Genomic DNA, 22531 nt, shown 5'->3' on the forward strand with positions numbered 1-22531 from the left:
AAAAAATAAAAAAGGAGGCAGAAACTAATTTTTTTAGGGGCAAAAATATGAAAGAACTTTTTTCTATAAATAAAAAATGAAAATGTTATTATAAATAAATCAGTATTATAAACTTACATATTAATCAAGTGCTTAAAAGTCTCGCTTGGTTAATGATGTAAAGAGTCCAACCAGAAAACTTTATTCCTTGTCGGCATGATGGCTGCTAGCACCCAATGAGTCCTACATCAAGAGACATCATCATTATTAACAAGTACATATATTAGGTATGAAAATGCAATTGTAGGGGGAAACGTAATATTAATTTGTTTATTACCCTTTTTCATTATAAGCGCCAAAAAACAGCTTCTTGGTTGTCGCCAATTCTTTGAGCAATATAATCTACCCGTTGTTCGAACGAGAAATCCGGAATAAATAAAGATAAAACATAGGGGCACAGGAATCGTATAGATCGGATGGAATATTCTTCTCGGGGATCACTCTCAATTTCAATATCCTACATTATTACGGTATTAATTCCGGTATTTAAAACACTATCTAGTAGTCAGAATATTAGACTATGAAATTATTTATTAAGAAACTTACTTCATCCAAACAAATATGTGTGATATATCAATCTGGTCTAGGCCAGCCCATACGGCTAGCAGATCCCATGATATAAGCGCTTGGCGCTCAGCCCCTAGAATATCCTCCTCGAGCGAAATAACTATCAATTGCTCGGTGGCTATGCGATGGCTTGACCTCCTCATGCGATCTCATCATCATCGTCACCGTTCTTACTTTTTGCATGTAATCCTTCCCTTTATATTGTGTGGAGTTTAAAGTCCTAACTTTCAGGTCCGGGAAAGAATGAGTCTTTGATTTTGTCCCCTACACAAAATTACCATGCTTTTTATAAATACAGACAAAATATAAATAAAGGGAGCGAGGTTAATTTTTAAAAAAATGGAGAAGTTAATTAAATACCTCATCAAGTTGTTGTGAAGTCGAGGTCGTTGGCATGTCTGTGGACTTAGGCTTATCCGCCAAAGCCGCCTTTTTTGTTCCCTACAAAAAAAAAAAATAACATATAAATTTAACATATAAAAACATTCAACAATTAAAAATGTAACATATATATATATATATATATATATATATATATATATATATATATATATATATATATAAAGGTATTTCTTCTAACCCCAATCTTTTTCACGCTCGGCGGCGGAGATATCTTCGCCAAGTAGATGTGAGTATCGAGGCCATTGGATGAAACTTCCAAGCGCATCTCCCGAATGGTAATGTCGTCACGAATCGGGACAGCGGTTGAAAGTTTTCATGGCCTGGATTGATGTAGTTATCTCTACTATTCTATGATTCGGCAAAAGTTTTTCGCCATGAACTACGTTTTCGGCGCTGCAGATTTGTTTTCTACGAGACCCGACCAACACGCACATGTGGCTTTTCGATTCTATTAGGGTCAAGAAGAATAACCGACCTCTTGTTTACGGCCTGAAGAATATACACATACATTATTATATCTTTGCAAAAACGCTTCAAAATTCAAAAGATTTTGCAAAAACGCTTTCTGTCTCAGGCCGATTTTTGCACAAACTTCAACATTCATATAAATTTAACTAATTAAACACTTCATGCATACCTTATCGAAAACAGGAACCGACTTGAAGGGGATGTATCTTTGTTTTCCATCACCGTCTTCTCATTAAGTTGCATCTCCTTTTCGGACCCATTATTTACCTAATAAAATTAACCAATTCAATGGCACCATGTCGAAGTTGGCGGTGAACACACCCCCGATCTTACCCAAAAAAAAAAACAAAAGAAAAATAAGGAAGTATTAGGTACCTGATCGGCTTTAGTTGTTACAACTTCAGAAGCATTATTAGGTACCGATCTTTCGAATCTCGTTGACCGATACTTCCTTCTCATGTATTGCCAAGGTAGTAGCGGCCTCTTGACCAATCTGTTGTACCTTATTATTACCCCCTTTAGAAATGACATCCTCCATCATCTTCACTTCTTCTTCGGAAAGCTTACCTCCAAAGATTCGGCTTTAGTAGTACGGATGCCATTAATCAAGTCGCTTGCCAAGAATGTAATGTGTCGGCAATTTTTATCCCAACAATAACATGTGAATTGAACTTAAATGAAAATAATAGAATAAATGTTACCATGTCAGCCTTCTCAGACTTAGTCTTCCTTTTCTTCTTTATCTGGACAGTTTTCCCATAATATTTCGTTACTCCAACCTGTAACGGGACGCCCCTCAAACGACCTGGATGTTCGGGTCGGCCGATCGCTCTAGCAAGAACGTCATTACGACCATTGGGAGTGAATTTCCCTTCTTCTACCTCTTTCAATACGTTATCCTATAATATATTAAATAAACTTCAAATTATATTTGTGACTAAAATAATAAAGTTAGTAATGAACTCGTCTTAATAAAATAATGCTTACTATGTTGGCCAAAACTTCCTCATCATATTTGTCATGCGACGACCGGGATCCTTTAGGCGTGTGCCCATGTTTATAAGTTACATGCCGATCCACCTCTTTCACTCCCTTTGCCACCTACACATTAACATGGTAACATTTATACACGTAAATGTGTATCAATGCAAGTCCAAGTGTGATTAAAAAAATAAAGTCTCACAGGCTGAGGAATAATGCATGCTACTTACGAGGTCCTCTTCTATCTTTCTGTAACCGCCTCGAGAACCATAGAATTTCCCCTTCTTGCATGAAATGTTAGCACGATTTCTTTTGCTAACGGCCTTCAAATAATTATATAAAGGCGCAAGTAGATGAGATAATAAAAAGATTATATAAAGGACTCATTAATTAAAAAAATGATAGGTAAATCGTTAAAAGGCGAAGATATTTAACCTGAAACTTCTCAGTAGTTCTCATCTTTTTGAAAAGATCCCATTCTTCCTGCTTGATGGTGGGACACTTGTTTTCCGGTGGGCTCTTACGCATCTCCCCGTTGCCTTGTCCACATACAACCAATCCCTAGCAACGCCACACTTCCACCGCTGTGGACATCCGCCTTATGCATTAAATACTCATCATGGCTTTTATCGGGTATAATAAAGCCTTCCTTTACACGAGCCAAGTATAACTCCGCCAATTTTGGATTCAAAGTTCTAACATCATCTAAATGGATAGGCACAAATTGTCTTGTGCAAGCACCAATCCAATCGGAGAAAAGACCCGCATTTGGACCAAAAGGGAAACCCATCTCACTCCATGTTATTTGGAAACTACTGTTTAGCGGCTATAGTCGCAAGGACTTTCTTGCACTTCGTAGCACCCCTCTCACCAGGCTTATTATCACCAGGCTCATTATTCTTTTGACTTCTTTTACGTTTTTCACCCATGATAATCCTAAAACCCAAATATGAATGATATAGATGGAAATGAACAACTTAACAACGTACATGCAGAGTATTATCTAAAACCCTAAACCCTAATAGGAATGAAAATTTAAAACAACAGATTGAGCTTCTAAAATCCTAAACCCTGATAAGAGGAGTAAAGTAGATGATGCGGGATGATAAAGATAACAAAGAAGACGAAAAACAAACAGATGCATGAAAAAGAAACAAGATGATCGTCTTAAAACCCTAATGACGAAACACAAAATTAAAGTGAACATACCTGCTGATGATGATGATAAAGAGAACGAGCAGGATGATAAGGGAAGGCAACGGAATCTGGGCTTCGGAAACTGGGCGACGGTCGGCGACGAGAATGTAAAAAGCGAGGAAGAGAGAAGAATTAACTCAGGATACCAACGGTTGAACTAATAATAATGTTGTGTGTATGGCATGCTGTATGGGTTTCTATATTAGTTTTTTATTAAGACAAACTATTGACAACGGGTGCTCAAAGAATAAGAACCGTTGTTATATGTTAATAACAACGGGTCAATAAAAGTAAACCGCTGTCAAAAGTTTATTACAACGGTTAAAATATACCCGTTGTAATATATTTTCACCAAATTTGCGCCAAAATGAAATATGTCAAAAAAAATAATTGACAACGGGTAGAGGTACTACACCCGTTGTTGAAAGTATTAACAACGGGTAATTTAAATATAACCGTTGTTATTGTTGAACCTTTTTTTTTTAAAAATTATCAGTAATTCCATTCTGGTCCAAACTGTAACAATAATACATACCGCAACATTATTCAAAGCAATTTCAACACCAAAGATCCACATCTAATAATAAGATCAAGAAAATAAGACAACTTACACCAAAGATGCATGCATTGTGTCCCGATGAACTATCTCAGGATCGGGGACGTTTCTTGGATGTCATAGTTTCTTCGTTAACCCAAATACCTTCACCATGGTCATCACGCATATAGATGCTTTCAGTGTCCTCATGATCAGTGTCAACATCGTCGAAATAAGATACAGTGGTAGACCGATCCATTCCCTCAAAAACGACATCCCGATCATCATCATCATTATCGGATGGACTACTCCTTCTTTTCCTTATAGACAAGTACAACGAGACCACTTCTTATCCATAGGATCGGTGACATAGAACACTTGTTTAGCTTGGGATGCCATTATGAAAGGATCATCCTTATTATTGCCAACCTTACCCAGTTTGACCAACGTAAATCCCATATTATCCTTTCGGACACAATGGATGTTGTTATCAACCCAGTTACATCGAAACAAAGGCATTGTAAAATCAATGTAATCTAGTACCAATATTTCTTGAATAACACCATAATAAAGGCATTTTCCCCAAATAGGCTTTTTATCTTTTGAAGTAGCAAAGTGCATTGCCTCAAATTCAAAACTCACACCACTATTTTGCATTGTGCTCACCTCATCTTGCTCGCAGGTGTAAAAAGTATATCCATTAATGGCAAAACTGTTGTAAAAGGTGACCCTGGCATTTGGACCTAAATCAAGACATAGTAACCTAGGAGAGATGTCATCACCAGTTTGATCAAGATAATCGTAAGACAATATTCCTAAACCACTGGAAACGTCTTCGTATGCTCGTTCGCAATCCACTTCTCGGTCTTGTTTTGGTGATCGTATTTGAGCTCATCTTTGTGTTGTTGAATATAAGGTTGCACCTCATCTTCGTTGTTTAGCACATACATGTGTGCTAAATGCAACATTTCACGTGTCACAATTTTTTCAACCCGGCCCCTAATACCTTTTCCGGTCATCCTGTCACTATGACGATTCTTAGAAACGCCAATCAACTCCTCAGGGAGAGATGAGCGTAACAATATGAAAGAGCTTCGTCTAAAATAGCGCGTTCAGCAATACAACCTTCCGGACGATACCGATTAGATGTATAGTCCTTGTAGACTTTCATCAATCTTTCGAAAGGATACTGGTATCTCAAGTACACGGGCCCAAGGTACAAAATCTCCCTAACCAAGTGAATGGTCAGATGAATCATGATAGTGAAGAAAGAGGGTGGAAAATACATTTCCAATTGACAAAGAGAGGTTACAACGAGGTCCCGCAATGAATCGCGTCATCGGGATCGATGACTTTCTCGCATATGGACCGGAAGAAGAGACAGAATCTAGTTATAGCATATCTTACCTTTTCAGGTAAAATGGAACGAATAGCCACAAGTAGTAATTGTTGCATCAAAGTGTGACAATCATGTGACTTTAACCCGGTGAGTTTTAGGTCTTGCATCGACACTAGGTTTTTGATGTTCGACGAATAACCATGTGGCACTTTAATTCCATTCAAGCATGCACAGAACTCTTTTCTCTCATTCCGTGAAAGGGTAAAAGCTGCTGGCGGTAAAAATGTACGATTACCTCTCTTCTGTGGTGCCAACTCTAGCCTAATACCCATCATTTTCATATCTTCCCTAGCTGCGGCGTTATCCTTTGTTTTACCAGGAACATTCAGAAGGGTATTGATAATATTATCACAGACATTTTTCTCAATGTGCATGAAATCGAGGCAATGCCGACCTCCGGGTCGGCCAATATGGAAGTTTATCAAAAAATATGGATCTTTTCTTATACCCACGAGTAGACAATTTAGAGCCGCTCTTCTTCCCATAATCTATCTCAATATGCTTTACTTTCGATAAACTTCATGCCTACTCAAAATTCTAGGAGGTTGACGAAGTTCTTGTCTTCCATTGAATGCTTTCTGCATCTTGCGATAACAATGGTCATGAGACAAGAACCTCCTATTTCCCATATACACATACTTACGAGAAGACTTCAAGTATTTAGACTCGATATCCTCCCCACACAATGGACAAGCCTCTTTCCCATGAACGTGTGCCTAAAGGTCGCCATAAGCCGGATAGTCGGTTATTGTACATAATAACATCGCTCTCAAATTGAAAGTTTCGTTCTTATATGCATCAAATACTTCTATCCCACTATCCCACAACAATCGCAAATCATCTAGAAGAGGTTCCAAATATACATCTATATCATTTCCAGGTTGTTTAGGGCCGGAAATTAACAACGACAACATCAAATACTTTCTTTTCATGCACACATATGGAGGTAAGTTATAAATAGCCAACACTACTGGCCAAGTACTATGTTGGCTACTCATGTTTCTGTGTGGGTTCATTCCATCAGTGGACGGCGCTAGACGTAAGTTTCTAGGTTCATTGCCGAACTCGGGATACTTAGCGTCGAACGATTTCCATTGCTTACCATCTGCTAGGGTGTCTTAGCTTTCCATCATTTATTCTTCTGTTTCATGCCAAGTTAACATTTTTGCATCATCGGCATTCGCATAAATCCTTATGACTCTTGGTATCAATGGAAAATACCACAACACCTTAGCCGGGATCCCTTCCTTATCCTTATAACGCCACTCCAAACATTTAGGGCAATTGGTTAAGTTTTGATATAATTTCCGATACAATATGCAATCATTTGGACATGCATGTATTTTCTCATATTTCATACCCACTCCTCTTATTAGTTTTTTCGCCTCATATGTCTTAACAGGTAGAACATTACCATCGGGAAGCAACTCCTTTATCAAGGCTAAAAACTAGTGAAACACGTGTCACTCACCCCATTTGCCCCCTTGATATTATACAACTTCACCACAGTCGACATTTTTGTGAACTTACAACCAGGATAAAGAGGTGCTTGGACTCACACAACTTCTCATACATGTTGTTAAGGTCATCCCAATTACTAGTGTCATCACCTACATCTTCAAAAGCAATGGACTCATCATCATTCTCTTCATTATCTATAGACCCAACATTCAACTTCTCTACTTCCAACTCTTCCAACTCAAAAAACTCGGCAAACTCAGGATCATCAGTTAGCCTTTCGTGTACCTTAACATCATCTTCTTCAGAGTTATTCTCTTCCTCTAATGATTCCCCATGAAAAATCCAAAGTGTATAGGATCGACTAAATCTCCACTTTTCTAGGTGTATTTTAACGTCAGGAAAAGCCATATAGCTAATATTACCACATCTTTCACAAGGACATGCAATACTAGAAGAACCTTTCAAATTGTTCAAAACGAATTCATAAAATTCAGCTAAACCATCCTTGTAGGTGCGGTCACTCATATTTGCATCAATCATCCAAGTTCGAGTCATTATTCTACATTCGTAATAATAGGCAACTAATTCGGAAAATACAATAATAGGCAAACAAATAAACGAAATTCGGGAAAGCAATTAAGCTAAATTATCAACAAATTAGATAATAACCCAAAAAATCCTATATCTAGTTATAAGCGTTGCTAAGAAACATATATATACCTGATTGATAAAAACGCGCGATGAGGGAGAGAAGACGTGACAACAAATGGACGGAGATGAAGACAGAGAGACGATCGAGAGAGGAATGGAGGATGATATAGTAGCGATATTAGCTTGTGTTTGTGTTTGTAGCGTATAGCGAGAATAAAGCAATATGTTGTTCTTAAGATTTTCATAATATTAATAACAACGGTTATTGAGATTACAACCGTTGTTAAAAAGTATTAAAAACGGGTTCTAATATAACCGTTGTGATTACTTTTCACTAATTTGGCGCCAAACCATTAACAACGGTTAAAATTTAACCGTTGTTATTAGTTTTTTCATTAACAACGGTTGTTTAAGTATGACCCGTTGTTAAAACAAATAACAACGGCTAACAACACATAACCGTTGTAATTAAGTTTGGTAAAATTCGCGGAATAAATTCTACAACGTGTTTTGATGATTTTCGTGAATAAGCGTTGTTAAAGGGCCGTTGTGGTTGCCTGTATTTGTAGTAGTGTTTGCTAAAAACAGAGGAGTTTCGGAACCGTCTAAGGATATTGGGCCTGGTCATAACAAGGATAAGTCCAGTCCATGGTCTGTGAATGACATATCCATCACTAATGTTGAGCCCAGATAATATGATTTTGCCACAAGCTCAGATTATGAAAGTTCGTCTATGCAAATCAGTTTAAGATCGTCTTAATTTAAGACAACTTTCACACCCAAGCAAAATAGAGGTGGAAATAAAAGGTGGTCGTGAGAGGTCCCAAGTAAAGACGGTCTTAAGCAAGACCATCTCGCAAATCAATGGTTTGAAAAGTTAAGGTGTCCCTACATGTTCTTATTGTTTCGGTATATACTTTTTTTTTTCAATTGGGTTATTTGATTTTTGATGGGTAGGTAACGCGACAAATTTGTCAATATCGAGTAAAAATGTATAATATATAAACCAGGGTGTTATTTCTCGTATTTCAATCGGAATTATGTAAACCACGCACCTTATATTGAGTAATAAGCCATATTTCATGTGACCACAAAGACCAATTGGTACGTCAAGTCGCTGTAGACGATCATGACATGAAAGAAACAAACGAAAATGTGAGAAATTCCATAGCAATAATTAACACTTTTTTTTTTTTTTTTTTTTTTTTTTTTTTTTTTTAAAAAAAAAAAAAAAAAAAAAAAAAAAAAACTAGATTGATATTCTAAGGTAGAACCAACTATCTCATCCTTTCGAATGATAGATGTTCAATTAACCATCCGATACAATGGAAAATTGACCGGTTAGTCGGTCATTAAATTATTATCGTATATTTTTCATTTCTTAATGCCTTGCTCGCTACTTCATGTATCTTTCAAGTATTTGTTATTTCCATATCTCTTAGGTAAACTTTTAATTTTTATAGGGATTTTGTCTACTTAGGTAAGCTTTAAATTTTGATTCCAAATTGGTAAGTCTAGGTCAATTCGAGTTATTATTTTTGCTTTACGTAGTTTTAAATTACCTTATTTCAAATCGAGTCAACAAGTCCAACAACCATCAAGTTGAGTTAGTTACATCAGGTCAAATCGACTTTCAAGTCACGTTTGGGTGATACTATACGGCACTATTCGTGTCTCGGATCAAGTTAGCACTCGAACGTTATCTTATTGTTAAGGCTATTAAACAACCATTTATAAATATTTGTTAAACAAATAAAAAATAAAAATAAAAATGGCTCAACTTAGTTTATTGCTAATCTACTTCCCAATATTAATGATACTCAGTTTAAAACCTTCATTGGCAGCGAATTATATTGACTCCATTTGTTCAAACACAACCAAGTTCGCCAACAACAGCAAATACGAAACCAATCTAAACACACTCTTTCACTACCTGACCTCTAACGCCACCAACCGTTACGGCTACCACAACGCAACAGCCGGTGTCGTCACAAACGATGTCGTATACGGTCACTTCCTCTGCCATGGTGAGCAGAGCAATAGCTCATGTCAAGACTGTGTCAAAGAGGCAACCATGACGGACTTACCCGTTAAATGTCCTAACAGCAAAGTGGGCATTATTTGGTACGACGAGTGTATGGTACGCTACTCGAACGAGTCGTTTTTCGGTATATTCGATTATGACCCCGGGTATATCCTATCGAACCAACAAAATGTTACTTCGAAAAATACTGCAAGTCAGGCTGCTGGCAGCGGGTCAGATATTAATTATGGGACGATGAAGATTAGGTGTAATGCTGGAATCATGTCTATTTGTAAATATAAGCCGGTTGGTGTGGTCCCACCATCAGTACCACCACAGCCACCGCCAACAAGCAATGCGACGGAGACGGGGGCGGGGACGATGAGAAAAAGTCCTAGTGGTAAGTTATACTCAACCTCTTTTTCTTGTGCGGTTGTCTTGTTGTCGTGGAGCACGTCTATTATCGGAAAAAAGAAGGACCGCTTAGGCTCGACTGGTCGACCAGTTCGGGGCTAACAAAGTAGAATTTTTTGGATAATAGAGGTCATTTAGCAAATTAGTTAGGGATTTAGAGTCAATTTCAAACTATTTTGGAGCTAATAAAGTAGACTTGGACAATATATTTTCTTAAGTTTGGCTTATGACCGCTAACCCTGCATATTCATGGCCATGTTAACATGGCTTGCGTCCGGCGCAATCCTTATTTGTAGGACTGAGAATTGGTCTCGAAATATTCGGTTCGGTCCGGTCCGGTCTTAGACCGAAATGTAGGGGTGTTTATTGGTCCGAGACCGGACTGGACCAAACTCTCTGGACCGAAGACCAAATAAAGGTTAAAAGGTGGGCCGAGGACTGGACCAGATTAATATTGACTTGGTTCGGCCCGGAGCAGAAAAATGTGTGGACCAGACCGGACCGGACAAAATATGATTGCATCGGACGTGATTTAACATATGAAATTAAACCTAAGAAATTCGTAACGGTCAAAATAGGCAACATTATCTTCTTAGGTATATAATTACACATTTTATAATACGTGTAGTAAAAAATAAAATCAATGATATTACACTTGTAAAGATTCTTTTCTTATATAAGTTCGGTCCACGGTCCAACCCGCGGTCCATTTGGTTTGGTCCAGGATCGGACCAAAGACCAACGTAGAATAAATGGGTGGATCTTGGACCGAACCAAATAAAATACGGTCCGGTCCGATTTGGTCTTTGGTCCGAACTACTAAGCGAACACCCCTACCGAAATGGACCTAAAACAATTTTTTTCACTATTTCGTATATGATAAATACATTCAACTTCTGCTAAATCAATTGTATTGAATAATTAGACGATTGTTTTTCATGAAATGCTTAGCAATATTAATTTATAATGTCCTTTGAGGATAAAATTCATTCATGTTATCAGTTTGTAATGATTGGTCTTTAAATGCATAAAATTGAGGTCTATTTTGTCCGGCCCTAAATTAACCGGTCTTGGTCCGGATCGGAGCGAATATCAAAACTGAAAAAAAAAACATGGACGGTGGACCAAACCTAAAAAAACGATCCGGTGTAGGTCCAGCCCAAATGATCCAGTCCGATCCATTTTTTCGGCTCGATTCATTTTTCCAGTCCGGATCTAAAGTTGCTCACCCCTATTTAATTTGCATGACTTTCATGTTATATTACTACTTCAACTAGTTTTTACGTGAAAAAAAAAGGAAAAAAAAAACTCCCTTCATTTCGTCATTTTGTCTGATTTTTTTAGTCTAATTGCATTGCTCGATCTGAAACGTATCCGTTTTTTTATGGCAATGCTACTTTGATGGGAACAGGCTCTCCATCATCAGCTCCGCCAACGAGCAATGCCACAGGGACGGTGATACTTAGTCCTAGTCCAGCTCCTGGTCGGGACTCTGGTAAGTTTACAAAGCTCTTTATTTTTTGCTTAATGCTCGATATGAAACATATCTGTTTTTTTTTTGGCAATCATGATTTGATGGGGACAATCTCGCCATCACTAGCGCCGACAACGAGCAATGCCACAGGGACAGGGACGACGATACTTAGTCCTAGTTCAGCTCCTAATCGGAACTCTGGTATTACAAAGCTCTTTTATTTTTTTGCTTAATGTCTTGTTCGATTGTCTAGTATGCCGACCTAACCCGATTTGTCCCTAAAATAGTAAAATTGCCCAACTCGAGGTGTCCCGACCTATAATTGACCCTGTTAGATCGCATATGGGCCTGGGCTGCACCCGTCGAGGAGGAGAGAGTGTCCACTTTATAAGTCTAAGAAGGTTTCATCCCAAAACCAATTGGCAATGGGAAGAGTAGCCCTTGATTTATAAGCTAGATCACTTTTCTCTATTTTTTCGATGTGGGAGACCTACGTGTAATTCTTCACAGACCCAATCCAAAATAATCCGAAATGACCCGAAATTATATGTTTTATGTCATGTAACCTCATGAGCCTATGGACTTAGCTAATACTCCGTATGTGAGATATAATGCGATGAAATAAGCAAAACGAGACGATGAAGAGAAAAATTCAAAACGATGACAACGATGATAACAGATATCTCCTTTTGTTTTCAGGTAATAACAAAAGGCTAAAAATAATTGTTGCAATAACAGCACTTTCAGGAACAACCATACTAGTTGCCATTGTGTACTTCATGTGTAGAAGAAAGGCTAGACAAGGTGACAACTCAATTTCAAAACCATTGGCATTGGATATCGCTACGATAGTACTTCCTCTGTCTCGATTATTTGCTTTAACAAATTACGCGTATTTGGGCAAAGGGAGTATAAAGGGAAATCTTCAAACCTTAAATGCTTTTTTTTTATAAGGTAACATTAACTTGTGATTGTTAAAATAATCAGCAAAACAGAATAATACGTCGTTGAATTTCTTAGAGGGGAATCCAAAGTTTGATAAACTTGAAGAGCTACCATTGTTCAAGTTTGAAAAACTTTCTGCTGCAACAAACAACTTTCAAGAAAGTAATAAGCTTGGACAAGGAGGATTTGGTCTCGTGTACAAGGCAGGGTTTATTGGTCAGTTATATAATACTCCCTTTGTTTCAATCTTTTGTTTACCTTTTTTATTCTCTATGAATGCTATTTTAATCAAAGGTAAACAAATGATTGGAACGGTGGGGTACAATCTTATCGTGTGTTTAACTGCAGGGTACACTGGAAGACGGACGGGAAGTAGCTATAAAAAGATTATCAGGAACCTCTAGACAAGGGGCAGAAGAGTTCATGAATGAGGTGTTGGTTATTTCAAAGCTTCAGCACCGAAATCTCGTTAAATTGTTGGGCTGCTGTGGAGAACGCCTTGAAAGAATGCTCATTTATGAGTACATGCCCAACAAAAGTTTGGATGCATTTCTTTTTGGTTCGTACATCTCGAGAAATATTTCACGATCTTAAAACAAACAAAATCCCCCGTGTCCCTCATTATTTTTCAACTATTGTAATTCTTGACCAGATCCACAGAAGAAAGGAATCCTTGATTGGAAGAAACGTTACAATATAATAGAAGGGATATGTCGAGGCCTTGTCTATCTTCATCGGGATTCCCGTCTCAAGATCATTCACAGAGATCTCAAGGCTGCCAACATTTTGCTTGATGAGAACCTCAACCCAAAAATTTCAGATTTTGGCATGGCACGGATTTTCGGAGGAACCCAAATTGAGGCTGATACCACAAGGGTTGTAGGAACATAGTGAGTACTACTAATACACATTCTTGTTTGGACTTTAATCATCTTGTTCTAAGAGACCAAGGAAAGTACTTATTATAGGCCTGGCAGATGAGTCATTCAGGTCATTTTCGAGTTAATAATTATCTGGTCGAGTCATTTTTGGGGAGTTTCACTTCGGGCTGGGTCATTTTAGATCAGGTAATTCCCGGTTGAATGATTCATTTCGGGTCAGGATCTTGCTTAAAATATATCATTTAAACTCTATTGGGTCAGGATTTTACTTAAAATAAGTCATTACAGCTCTATTGGGTCATTTAGCGTCACTTCAAATCGGAGGTCATATTTGGTAGGGTCACTTTCAGATAGAGTCATTTCGGTCTGTTGGGTCAACTTCGGGTCACACTCTTAGGATAGCCTTATGGGGTTAGGTCATTCAGGCCAGCTTTGCCAGGTCTACCTTACTAGTTACTATATATTGGCTTAATGTTCTGCAATTACTTATTACAGTGGCTACATGCCTCCTGAGTATGCAATTGAAGGGCGTTTCTCTGAAAAATCAGATGTATTTAGCTTCGGAGTCTTGTTGCTGGAGATAATAACCGGTAAAAAGACTAGATGGTTTGACGAGTCGTCATTGAGCCTTCTAGGATATGTAAGTCCTGCCTAGATAAATGAATTTCACTTGTTTATTCTTTGATTGTCCTCTTATATATGTTATTAATGTAGGTATGGAAACAATGGAATGATGATAATGACATTTCCGTGATTGATCCGATAATAGCTCACCAAGGTTTCGAACCAGAGATCTCAAAATGCATACATGTGGGGCTTCTCTGTGTTCAGGAATATGCTCAAGATAGACCGGACATATCTGATGTTATCGCAAAGCTTGGTGCTTCAAGTAGCGCAAACTTTCAAAAGCCCAGGCAACCAGGTTTTACTCGATTTATGCGTGATACGAGTACTAGTACTCAAAGTAATCCGACATATCCTACGAATGACCTTTCCATCACAAATATCAGCGGTCGATAGGTTCAAGGATTCTAAGAACACTAGAATTAGTTTCAAAATTGAACAATTGCACGTCTCCCTCAAGTAATGTCCGCAAGAAGTTCATATAAATACTAGACACTATGTAAAGTCGTAAATGAACATTTTGTAGAGCCATATAAATCGAATGTATACACTTTACGAGTCCGGCTATGCTGACTTGCTGAGGAACTTATAAGCTACGTAAGTTTCTATCATCAACATTTTGTCGATAAACTAACCGTGAGACAATCAAACCGTCTCTTATAAATGTTAGTGTTATACAAATTGGATGAAAAAATGGAGGCATGGAAGAAATGCAAAGAGGGAGCGGCTTTTGACATCGTCGATCCAACAATATGGCAAGCCTGGTTAACCAGTGAAGTGACAAGATGCATACAACTCGGGTCATTATGCGTCCAGTAGTCTGCGAACAAGAGACCGACACAAGCTGGAAGTCAGTTCATCTGCTCTTCTAGTGAACCAGCTTTCTTTGCTATAAAAAGAGGAGTTTCAGACCCATCTAAGGATATTGGGCCAGACCAAAAGAAGGATAAGTCCAGTCCATGGTCTGTCAATGACATATCCATTACTAATGTTGAGCCCAAATAAAATGTTTTTGCCACAAGCTCAGTTTATGAATGTTCGTATGTGCGAATCAGTTTAAGATCGTCCTAACTTAAGACATCTTTCACACCCGAGCAAAATAAAGATGGAAATAAAAGGAAGTTGCGAGAGGTCGTAGTAATAGAATGTAGCCAGGAATTATGTCTTATTTCTCAAATTGCTTTGAAATTTCTAGTGACTAATTGATACGTCAAGTCGTTGTAGACGATCATGACATGAAAGAAAAAAAAAACGAAAAGGTGAGAAATTCCATAGCAATAATTAACACTATGATGTTCAAGTGACCATCCGATACAATTGAAAATTGACCGAGGCAAATAAGCTTTATAACAAATACGAGAAAGATAAATAAAACGTAAAGTATGCGTTTTGCAACGTGAATATCTTTAGTTACACATTATTAAAAATTATAAAAACTTGATATTCTTATAACATTCATGACGATGAATCAAACAAGATCTCGCATGACTATGTTTTCTCTTATAAATTACTAATAACACCAAAGATTCTCTACAATCATGAATAGTGCCAAAAAGTCAAATGTAACCTTTGGTTTGGATGTGAAGGAGTAGTTAGTACTAAGCCGTTTTAAACTTAAGACGGTAGACGGGATATAACAGTTTTATGTGACACCTAACTAAAGAACAAAAGTTTTAGTCTTGGAGAAACTTTCAGCGGTATTGTTAGCCACTGCACCTTGGTCCCCCTAGCAAAGATGTTGATACATATGGAAAAATGACCAAGACAAATAGAGTATTCTAAAAACTCGTTGACTGACTCATTGACTTGGTGCAATTTATTTGGAATCCCATCCGATGAACCGGAAAATTTGGTAAATCGGAACCAACTTGTCTTGATCCGATATCAAACCGATGATTGTATACAGAAAATTTTGGTTTGAGCAAACTTAAATTTTTATAGGGATTTTGTCTACTTGGGTAAACTTAAATTTTGATTCCAAATTGGCAAGTCTAGGTTAATTTGAGTTATTTTTGGTTTAGGTAGTTTTAAATTAGCTTATTTCAAATCGAGTCAACAAGTCCAACACCATCAAGTTGGGTACTAGTTACATCAAGTCAATTCGACAATCCACGACTTTTATTTCTGGTGTTGACAAGTAATATCCCATACCGACAGTTGGAACAATTTACATCGAGATACTGAAGTTAACTTAATGGTAGACCCTTTGGTAAGTTTGGTTTTTACATCTGTATGAGCGAGGAATCGAACCCTGACCACTTGTTTAAAAGATGAGAGATCTTACCACTCACACCAACCAACTTTGGTTCAAATCTACGACACTTATCGTTAAGGCTATTTAACAACCGATATTTGTTAAACAAATAAAAAATAAAAATGGCTCAATTTAGTTTATTGCTAATCTACTTTCCAATATTAATGATAATCAGTTTAAAAGCTTCATTCGCAGCGAATTTTATTGAATCCATTTGTTCAAACACAACCATGTTCGCCAACAACAGCAAATACCAAACCAATCTAAACACACTATTTCAGGACCTGACCTCCAACGCCACCAACCTTTACGACTACAACGCAACAGTCGGTATCGGAACAAACGATGTCGTATACGGTCACTTCCTCTGCCATGGTGACCAGAGCAATAGCTCATGTCAAGACTGTGTCAAAGAGGCAACCACGAAGGACTTACCCGTTAAATGTCCTAACAGCAAAGTGGGCATTATTTGGTACGACGAGTGTATGGTACGCTACTCAAACGAGTCGTTTTTCGGAATATTCGATTATGACCCCGGGTATATCCTATCGAACCAACAAAATGTTACGGGAAATGTATCGCAATCTATGTATATAACGAATGATACGTTGAAAAATACTAGTTTTGGGACAAATTATAGGTTGCCGCGAGATTGTACTCCTGGAAATAATGGGTTTTATTGTACGAATAATAAGTTATCGCCATCATTACCACCACAACCACCGCCAACAAGCAATGCGACGGAGACGGGGACAAGGACGATGATAAAAAGTCCAAGTGGTAAGTTCTACTCAACCTCTTATTTTTGGTGGTTGTCTTGGTGTCGTGGAGCACATCTATTACGGATTTTCGGAAAGAAAAAGTCCACTTAGAGCAACTCTAATGGTTGCTTTTAGGGGACTTGCTTTCAATTTTTGTAATATTTCAAACAAATAGCTTATCAGAGCAAGTCCAATGGTAAGCTAGTTGCAACTAGCTTACCTTTGTCACCTCAAATGTTAAGCTACAACAATCTTAAATTACCAAACTTGTACAATGGTTTAGCTTTGTTTATACTAGTTTGATTGAATCCAACTAATTTTTTATTGGTTGGTATTTTTTTGGGCCCACTTTTTACTAAAGCCAAGAAAGCAAGTCAATGGTTTAAATTAGGACTTTGCGAATTTTTTAAAATCGCAAGTAGTAGTCAAGCCATTGAAATGTCCTTAGAAGCGAAGTCGATGGTGTAGGCAGAATTTGCGATCTTTAATTTCTTAAAATAAGTTTAGTTCTTCACCATGAAAATGTTCAACTAGATTAGCTTGCCTTAAGCAACAAGCCTAATTAAGCTAGTTGCTTAAATGGTCCCACAATATCATATCAACCAATGACAAATTAGTTTATTTTCATAATTTTAATTTTATTAAAATTTAATTAGGTTTGATTTTTTTCATAAACAAGCTAAACCATTGGAATGAATTTATCAAGTGACAAAATTATTGCTTAAAATGTAATGTGGATTTGTCAAGCTACAAGGTAATTGCTTACCATTGTACCTGCTCTTATAGATTAACTTTGTTTAAGCTACTAGCTTCATTAAGCTAGTTGCTTGAAATTGCTTAAATGGACCTACCACAAGGAAACAACCAATAAAAAGTTAGTATCTTAAAATGTGGGTCCAATTTGGCTAGCGAAAAATTAAGCCAAACCATTGGAATGCATTCTTAGTTCAAAAATTTTTTAGCTTAAAATTTCATATGGCAAAGGTAAGCTAGTAGGTATCAGCTTACCATTGGACTTGCTCTAATGAAACTAGTTGTTCAACCTAAGCAATCCTACTTGGCAATCTCCAATGGTTTGACCACTAGATTGCAATTTTAAAAAATTCCAAGCAAGTTCCTAAGCTAAACCATTAGACTTGCTCTCATTAGAGAGGGTGTGAACAAATGTAGCTAGAAAGCATTATAGCTTTGTCAAGCTACACAGCTTGACATGAAAAGTCCAAGTAATTAATAAGGTGGGACCTGTATAAGTTTCAAACTGTTGTAGTTTTCCATTGGATCGGTGTGTAGCTGAAAAGCAAAACAGCTTAAAAAACCGACTTGGCAAATCGGGCTACAATGTATTGTAACCGTTCATTGGAGATGCTCTAGGCTCGACCGGTCGACCAGTTTGACGCTAACAAAGTGGACTCGGACAATATATCTTCTTAAGTTTGGCTTATGAGCATGTCTAAATAAGCCCGCTAACCCGCATATTCATCCCCATGTTTGCATGTAATTAGTAGACTATACAACCAGTCTAGTATAGATTTAGAGTTGTTATAAAAAAGAATTTGAGCTTATATGTATATTTTACGAGCTTTATTAAAAAGGATTTGAGTGTCTTTATATAAATTTTAACCTTGAAATATTATAATGAAACTAAAAAATAATACATATATAAGCTCAATTAAATTTTAATTTTGACAACTAAAAAATTAAAAAGAAACTCAACCTTTTTATAAGCTCCAAAAAATTGCATATAAGCTTAATTGGATTTGTATTGGACCTACCATGCTCATATACATCTTGGTGTATAGTCTTATTTGTGGTTAGCATGGCTCGCGTCCGGCGAAATCCTTATTTGTATGACTTTCATGTTATATTAGTATTCCCAACTGATTTTAACGTGAAAAAACAAGAAAAAAAACTCCCAATGTTTCGTCATTTTGTTTCCGCTTCTTAAATTTTGTGGGTCTATAATTTTTGGAAGATGCGATTTTTTTAGCCTAAGTGCATTGCTCGATCTGAAACGTATCCATTTTTTTTATGGCAATGCTGCTTTGATGGGGACAGGCTCGCCATCATCAGCTCCGCCAACGAGCAATGCCACAGGGACGGTGATACTTAGTCCTAGTCCAGCTCCTGGTCGGGAATCTGGTAAGTTTACAAAGCTCTTTATTTTTTGCTTAATGCTCGATATGAAATGTATCTGTTTTTTTATGGCAATTCTGCTTTGATGGGGACAGTCTCGCCATCATCAGCGCCGACAACGAGGAATGCCACAGGGATAGGGACGAGGACAGGGACAGGGACGACGATACTTAGTCCTAGTTCAGCACCTAGTCGAAACTCTGGTAAGTTTACAAAGCTCTTTTATTGTTTTTCTTAATGCTCGATATGAAACGTATCCCTTTTTTTATGTCATTCCTGCTTGATGGGGACAGGCTCGCCATCATCAGCGCCGACAATGAGCAATGCCACAGGAACAGGGACGACGATACTTAGTCCTAGTTCAGCGTCTAATCGAAACTCTGGTAAGTTTAGAAAGCTCTTTTATTTTTAAACTCTTTCATTTTTTTTTGCTTAATGTCCCTGTTCGATTGTCTAGTATGTCTACGCTTCGGCTTCTTTACGAGAGAGATTAATTCAGAAGTGGACAATCAACCGAGACACATGGAGCATAAGTAGACCTTCCAAAGCTGACCCGACCCGAATAACCCGGCATGATAAGGTTGATCCGAGACCCATTTGTAACCTGAAATTTCCTAATCCGACCCATAATTACCACTCCCAAACAAGACCTTAGGATCAAAACGCAGCACAACTTCAGATTCATCACAAATATCTTCTTTTGTTTTCAGGTAATAACAAAAGGCTGAAAATAATTGTTGCAACAACAGCACTTTCAGGAACAGCCATACTAGTTGCCATTGTGTACTTCTTGTGTAGAAGAAAGGCTAGACAAGGTGACAACTCAATTTCAAAACCATTGGCATTGCATATAGCTAAACAGTACTCCCTCGTCCCGTTTATAAGCTAACAGTAACTTGTGATTGTTAAAATAATCAGCAAAACAGAACAATACGTCGTTGGATTTCTTAGAGGGGAATCCAAGCCTAGATAAATTCGAAGAGCTACCATTGTTCAAGTTCGAAAAACTTTCTGCTGCAACAAACAACTTTCAAGAAAGTAATAAGCTTGGACAAGGAGGATTCGGTCCCGTGTACAAGGCAGGGTTTATTGGTCCGTTATCTAATACTCCCTTTGTTTCAATCATTTGTTTACCTTTTTTTATTAGCTATGAATGCTATTTTAATCAAAGGTAAACAAATGACTGGAACGGAGGGAGTACAACCTTACCGTTTGTTTAACTGCAGGGTACACTGGAAGACGGACAAGAAGTAGCTATAAAAAGATTATCAGGAACCTCTAGACAAGGGGCAGAAGAGTTCATGAATGAGGTGTTGGTTATTTCAAAGCTTCAACACCGAAATCTCGTTAAACTGCTAGGCTGCTGTGGGGAACGCCTTGAAAGAATGCTCATTTATGAGTACATGCCCAACAAAAGCTTAGATGCATTTCTTTTTGGTTCGTACATCTTGCGAAATATTTCATGATCTTAAAACAAACAAAATCCCCCATGTCCCTAATTATTTTTCACCTATTCGGGAATTCACTATTGTAATTCTTGACCAGATCCTCAGAAGAAGGAAATCCTTGATTGGAAGAAACGTTACAATATAATAGAAGGGATATGTCGAGGCCTTGTCTATCTTCATCGGGATTCCCGTCTCAAGATCATTCACAGAGATCTCAAGGCTGCCAACATTTTGCTTGATGAGAACCTCAACCCAAAAATTTCAGATTTTGGCATGGCACGGATTTTCGGAGGAACCCAAATTGAGGCTGATACCACAAGGGTTGTAGGAACATAGTGAGTACTAATACACATTCTTGTTTGGACTTTAATCATCCAGTTCTAAGAGACCAATGAAAGTACTTACTGTAGGCCTTGTACATGAGTCATTCAGGTTATTTTTGGGTCAATAATAATCTAGTCGAGTCATTTTTGGGGCGGATTACTCCGGACAGGGTCATTTTGGATTGAGTAATTTCAGGTCGAATGATTTTATTTCGGGTCAGGATCTTGCTTAAAATATGTCATTTCAGCTCTATTGGGTCATTTTGTGCATTTCAAGTCGGGGGTTATTTCGGGTTGAATCATTTTTAGATCGAATCATTTCGGTCTATTGGGTGAACTTCGGGTCACACTCTCAAATCTTGGGCCAGCCTTATGGGGTTGGGTTATTCAGGTTAGCTTTGCCAGGTCTACCTTATAAGTTACTATATATTGGCTTAATGTTCTGCAATTATTTATTATTGCAGTGGCTACATGCCTCCTGAGTATGCGATTGAAGGGCGTTTCTCTGAAAAATCAGATGTGTTTAGTTTCGGAGTCTTGTTATTGGAGATAATAACCGGTAAAAAGACTAGATGGTTTGACGAGTCCTCACTGAGCCTTCTAGGATATGTAAGTCCTCCCTAGATAAATGAATTTCACTTGTTTATCCTTTGATTGTCCTCTTATATATCTTATTAATGTAGGTATGGAAACAATGGAATGAGGATAATGACATTTCCGTGATTGATCCGATAATAGCTTACCAAGGTTTCGAAGCAGAGATCTCAAAATGCATACACGTGGGGCTTCTCTGTGTTCAGGAATACGCTCAAGATAGACCGGACATATCTGATGTTATCGCAAAGCTTGGTGCTTCAAGTAGAGCAAACTTTCAAAAGCCCAGGCAACCGGGTTTCACTCGATTTATGCGTGATACGAGTACTAGTACTCAAAGCAATCCAACATGTCCCACGAATGACCTTTCCATCACAAATATCAGCGGTCGATAGGTTCAAGGAGTCTAAGAACACTAGAATTAGATTAGAAATTGAACAATTGCACGTCTCCCTCAAGTAATATCCGCAAGAAGTTCATACAAATACTAGACACTATGTAAAGTCGTAAGGTGACATTACCGGTACTATATATGAACATTTTGTAGAGCTATAAAAATCGGATGTATACACTTTACGAGTCCGGCTATGCTGAGGATCTTATAAGTTACGTAAGTTTCTATCATCAACATTGCTTTGAAATTTCTTACCCGAGTAAAATAGAGATGGAAATAAAAGGAGGTTGATGTAGCTAGGAATTATGTCTTATTTCTCATATTGCTTTGAAATTTCTTGTGACCAATTGATACGTCAAGTTGTTGTAGATGATCATGACATGAAAGAAAAAAACGAAAATGTGAGAAATTCCATAGCAATAATTAACACTATGATGTTCGAGTAACCATCCGATACAATTGAAAATTGACAAGGCAAATAAGCGTCATAACACATATGAGCTAGAAAGATAGATAAAACGTAAAGTATATAAACACGGAAAACAAACAAACAAATTTAGTAG

At 37.6% G+C, this 22531-nt stretch overlaps 2 protein-coding genes and 1 long non-coding RNA gene across 6 annotated transcripts; 2 read left to right on the forward strand and 1 right to left on the reverse strand.

The window, feature by feature from the left end:
• Window positions 1–2327: 2327 nt before the first annotated feature.
• Window positions 2328–2745, reverse strand: LOC141591369 (uncharacterized). Its single transcript, XR_012520824.1, has 3 exons — window positions 2688–2745; window positions 2464–2577; window positions 2328–2375 (listed from the first exon to the last, which is right to left on the reverse strand). It is a non-coding gene; the product is annotated as an uncharacterized LOC141591369 (long non-coding RNA).
• A 6658-nt stretch (window positions 2746–9403) lies between these two features.
• LOC141593017 (cysteine-rich receptor-like protein kinase 15) lies at window positions 9404–14626 on the forward strand. Of its 4 annotated transcripts, XM_074413947.1 has the most exons (9): window positions 9406–10123; window positions 11549–11632; window positions 11738–11812; window positions 12311–12415; window positions 12599–12759; window positions 12905–13115; window positions 13209–13446; window positions 13933–14077; window positions 14152–14626. In XM_074413947.1, exons 1-9 carry the CDS (start codon window positions 9472–9474, stop codon window positions 14455–14457), a joined length of 1977 nt encoding a protein of 658 aa, XP_074270048.1. In that variant the 5' UTR covers window positions 9406–9471; the 3' UTR covers window positions 14458–14626. The 4 variants fall into 4 exon arrangements, with proteins under 4 accessions (XP_074270047.1, XP_074270048.1, XP_074270046.1 ...); XM_074413946.1 differs by having other exon boundaries at window positions 9404–10123; window positions 11549–11812; window positions 12632–12759; XM_074413945.1 differs by having other exon boundaries at window positions 11549–11812.
• Window positions 14627–16369: 1743 nt separating this feature from the next.
• Window positions 16370–22268, forward strand: LOC141593016 (cysteine-rich receptor-like protein kinase 25). Its single transcript, XM_074413944.1, has 10 exons — window positions 16370–17095; window positions 19132–19215; window positions 19305–19412; window positions 19503–19592; window positions 19920–20024; window positions 20128–20288; window positions 20436–20646; window positions 20755–20992; window positions 21445–21589; window positions 21664–22268. The coding sequence occupies exons 1-10, from the start codon at window positions 16438–16440 to the stop codon at window positions 21967–21969; spliced, it is 2106 nt and encodes a 701-aa protein (XP_074270045.1). The 5' UTR covers window positions 16370–16437; the 3' UTR covers window positions 21970–22268.
• The last annotated feature ends 263 nt before the right edge of the window (window positions 22269–22531 follow it).

This window comes from Silene latifolia, chromosome 7 (assembly GCF_048544455.1).
Source record: "Silene latifolia isolate original U9 population chromosome 7, ASM4854445v1, whole genome shotgun sequence".
Lineage (NCBI taxonomy): Eukaryota > Viridiplantae > Streptophyta > Magnoliopsida > Caryophyllales > Caryophyllaceae > Silene > Silene latifolia.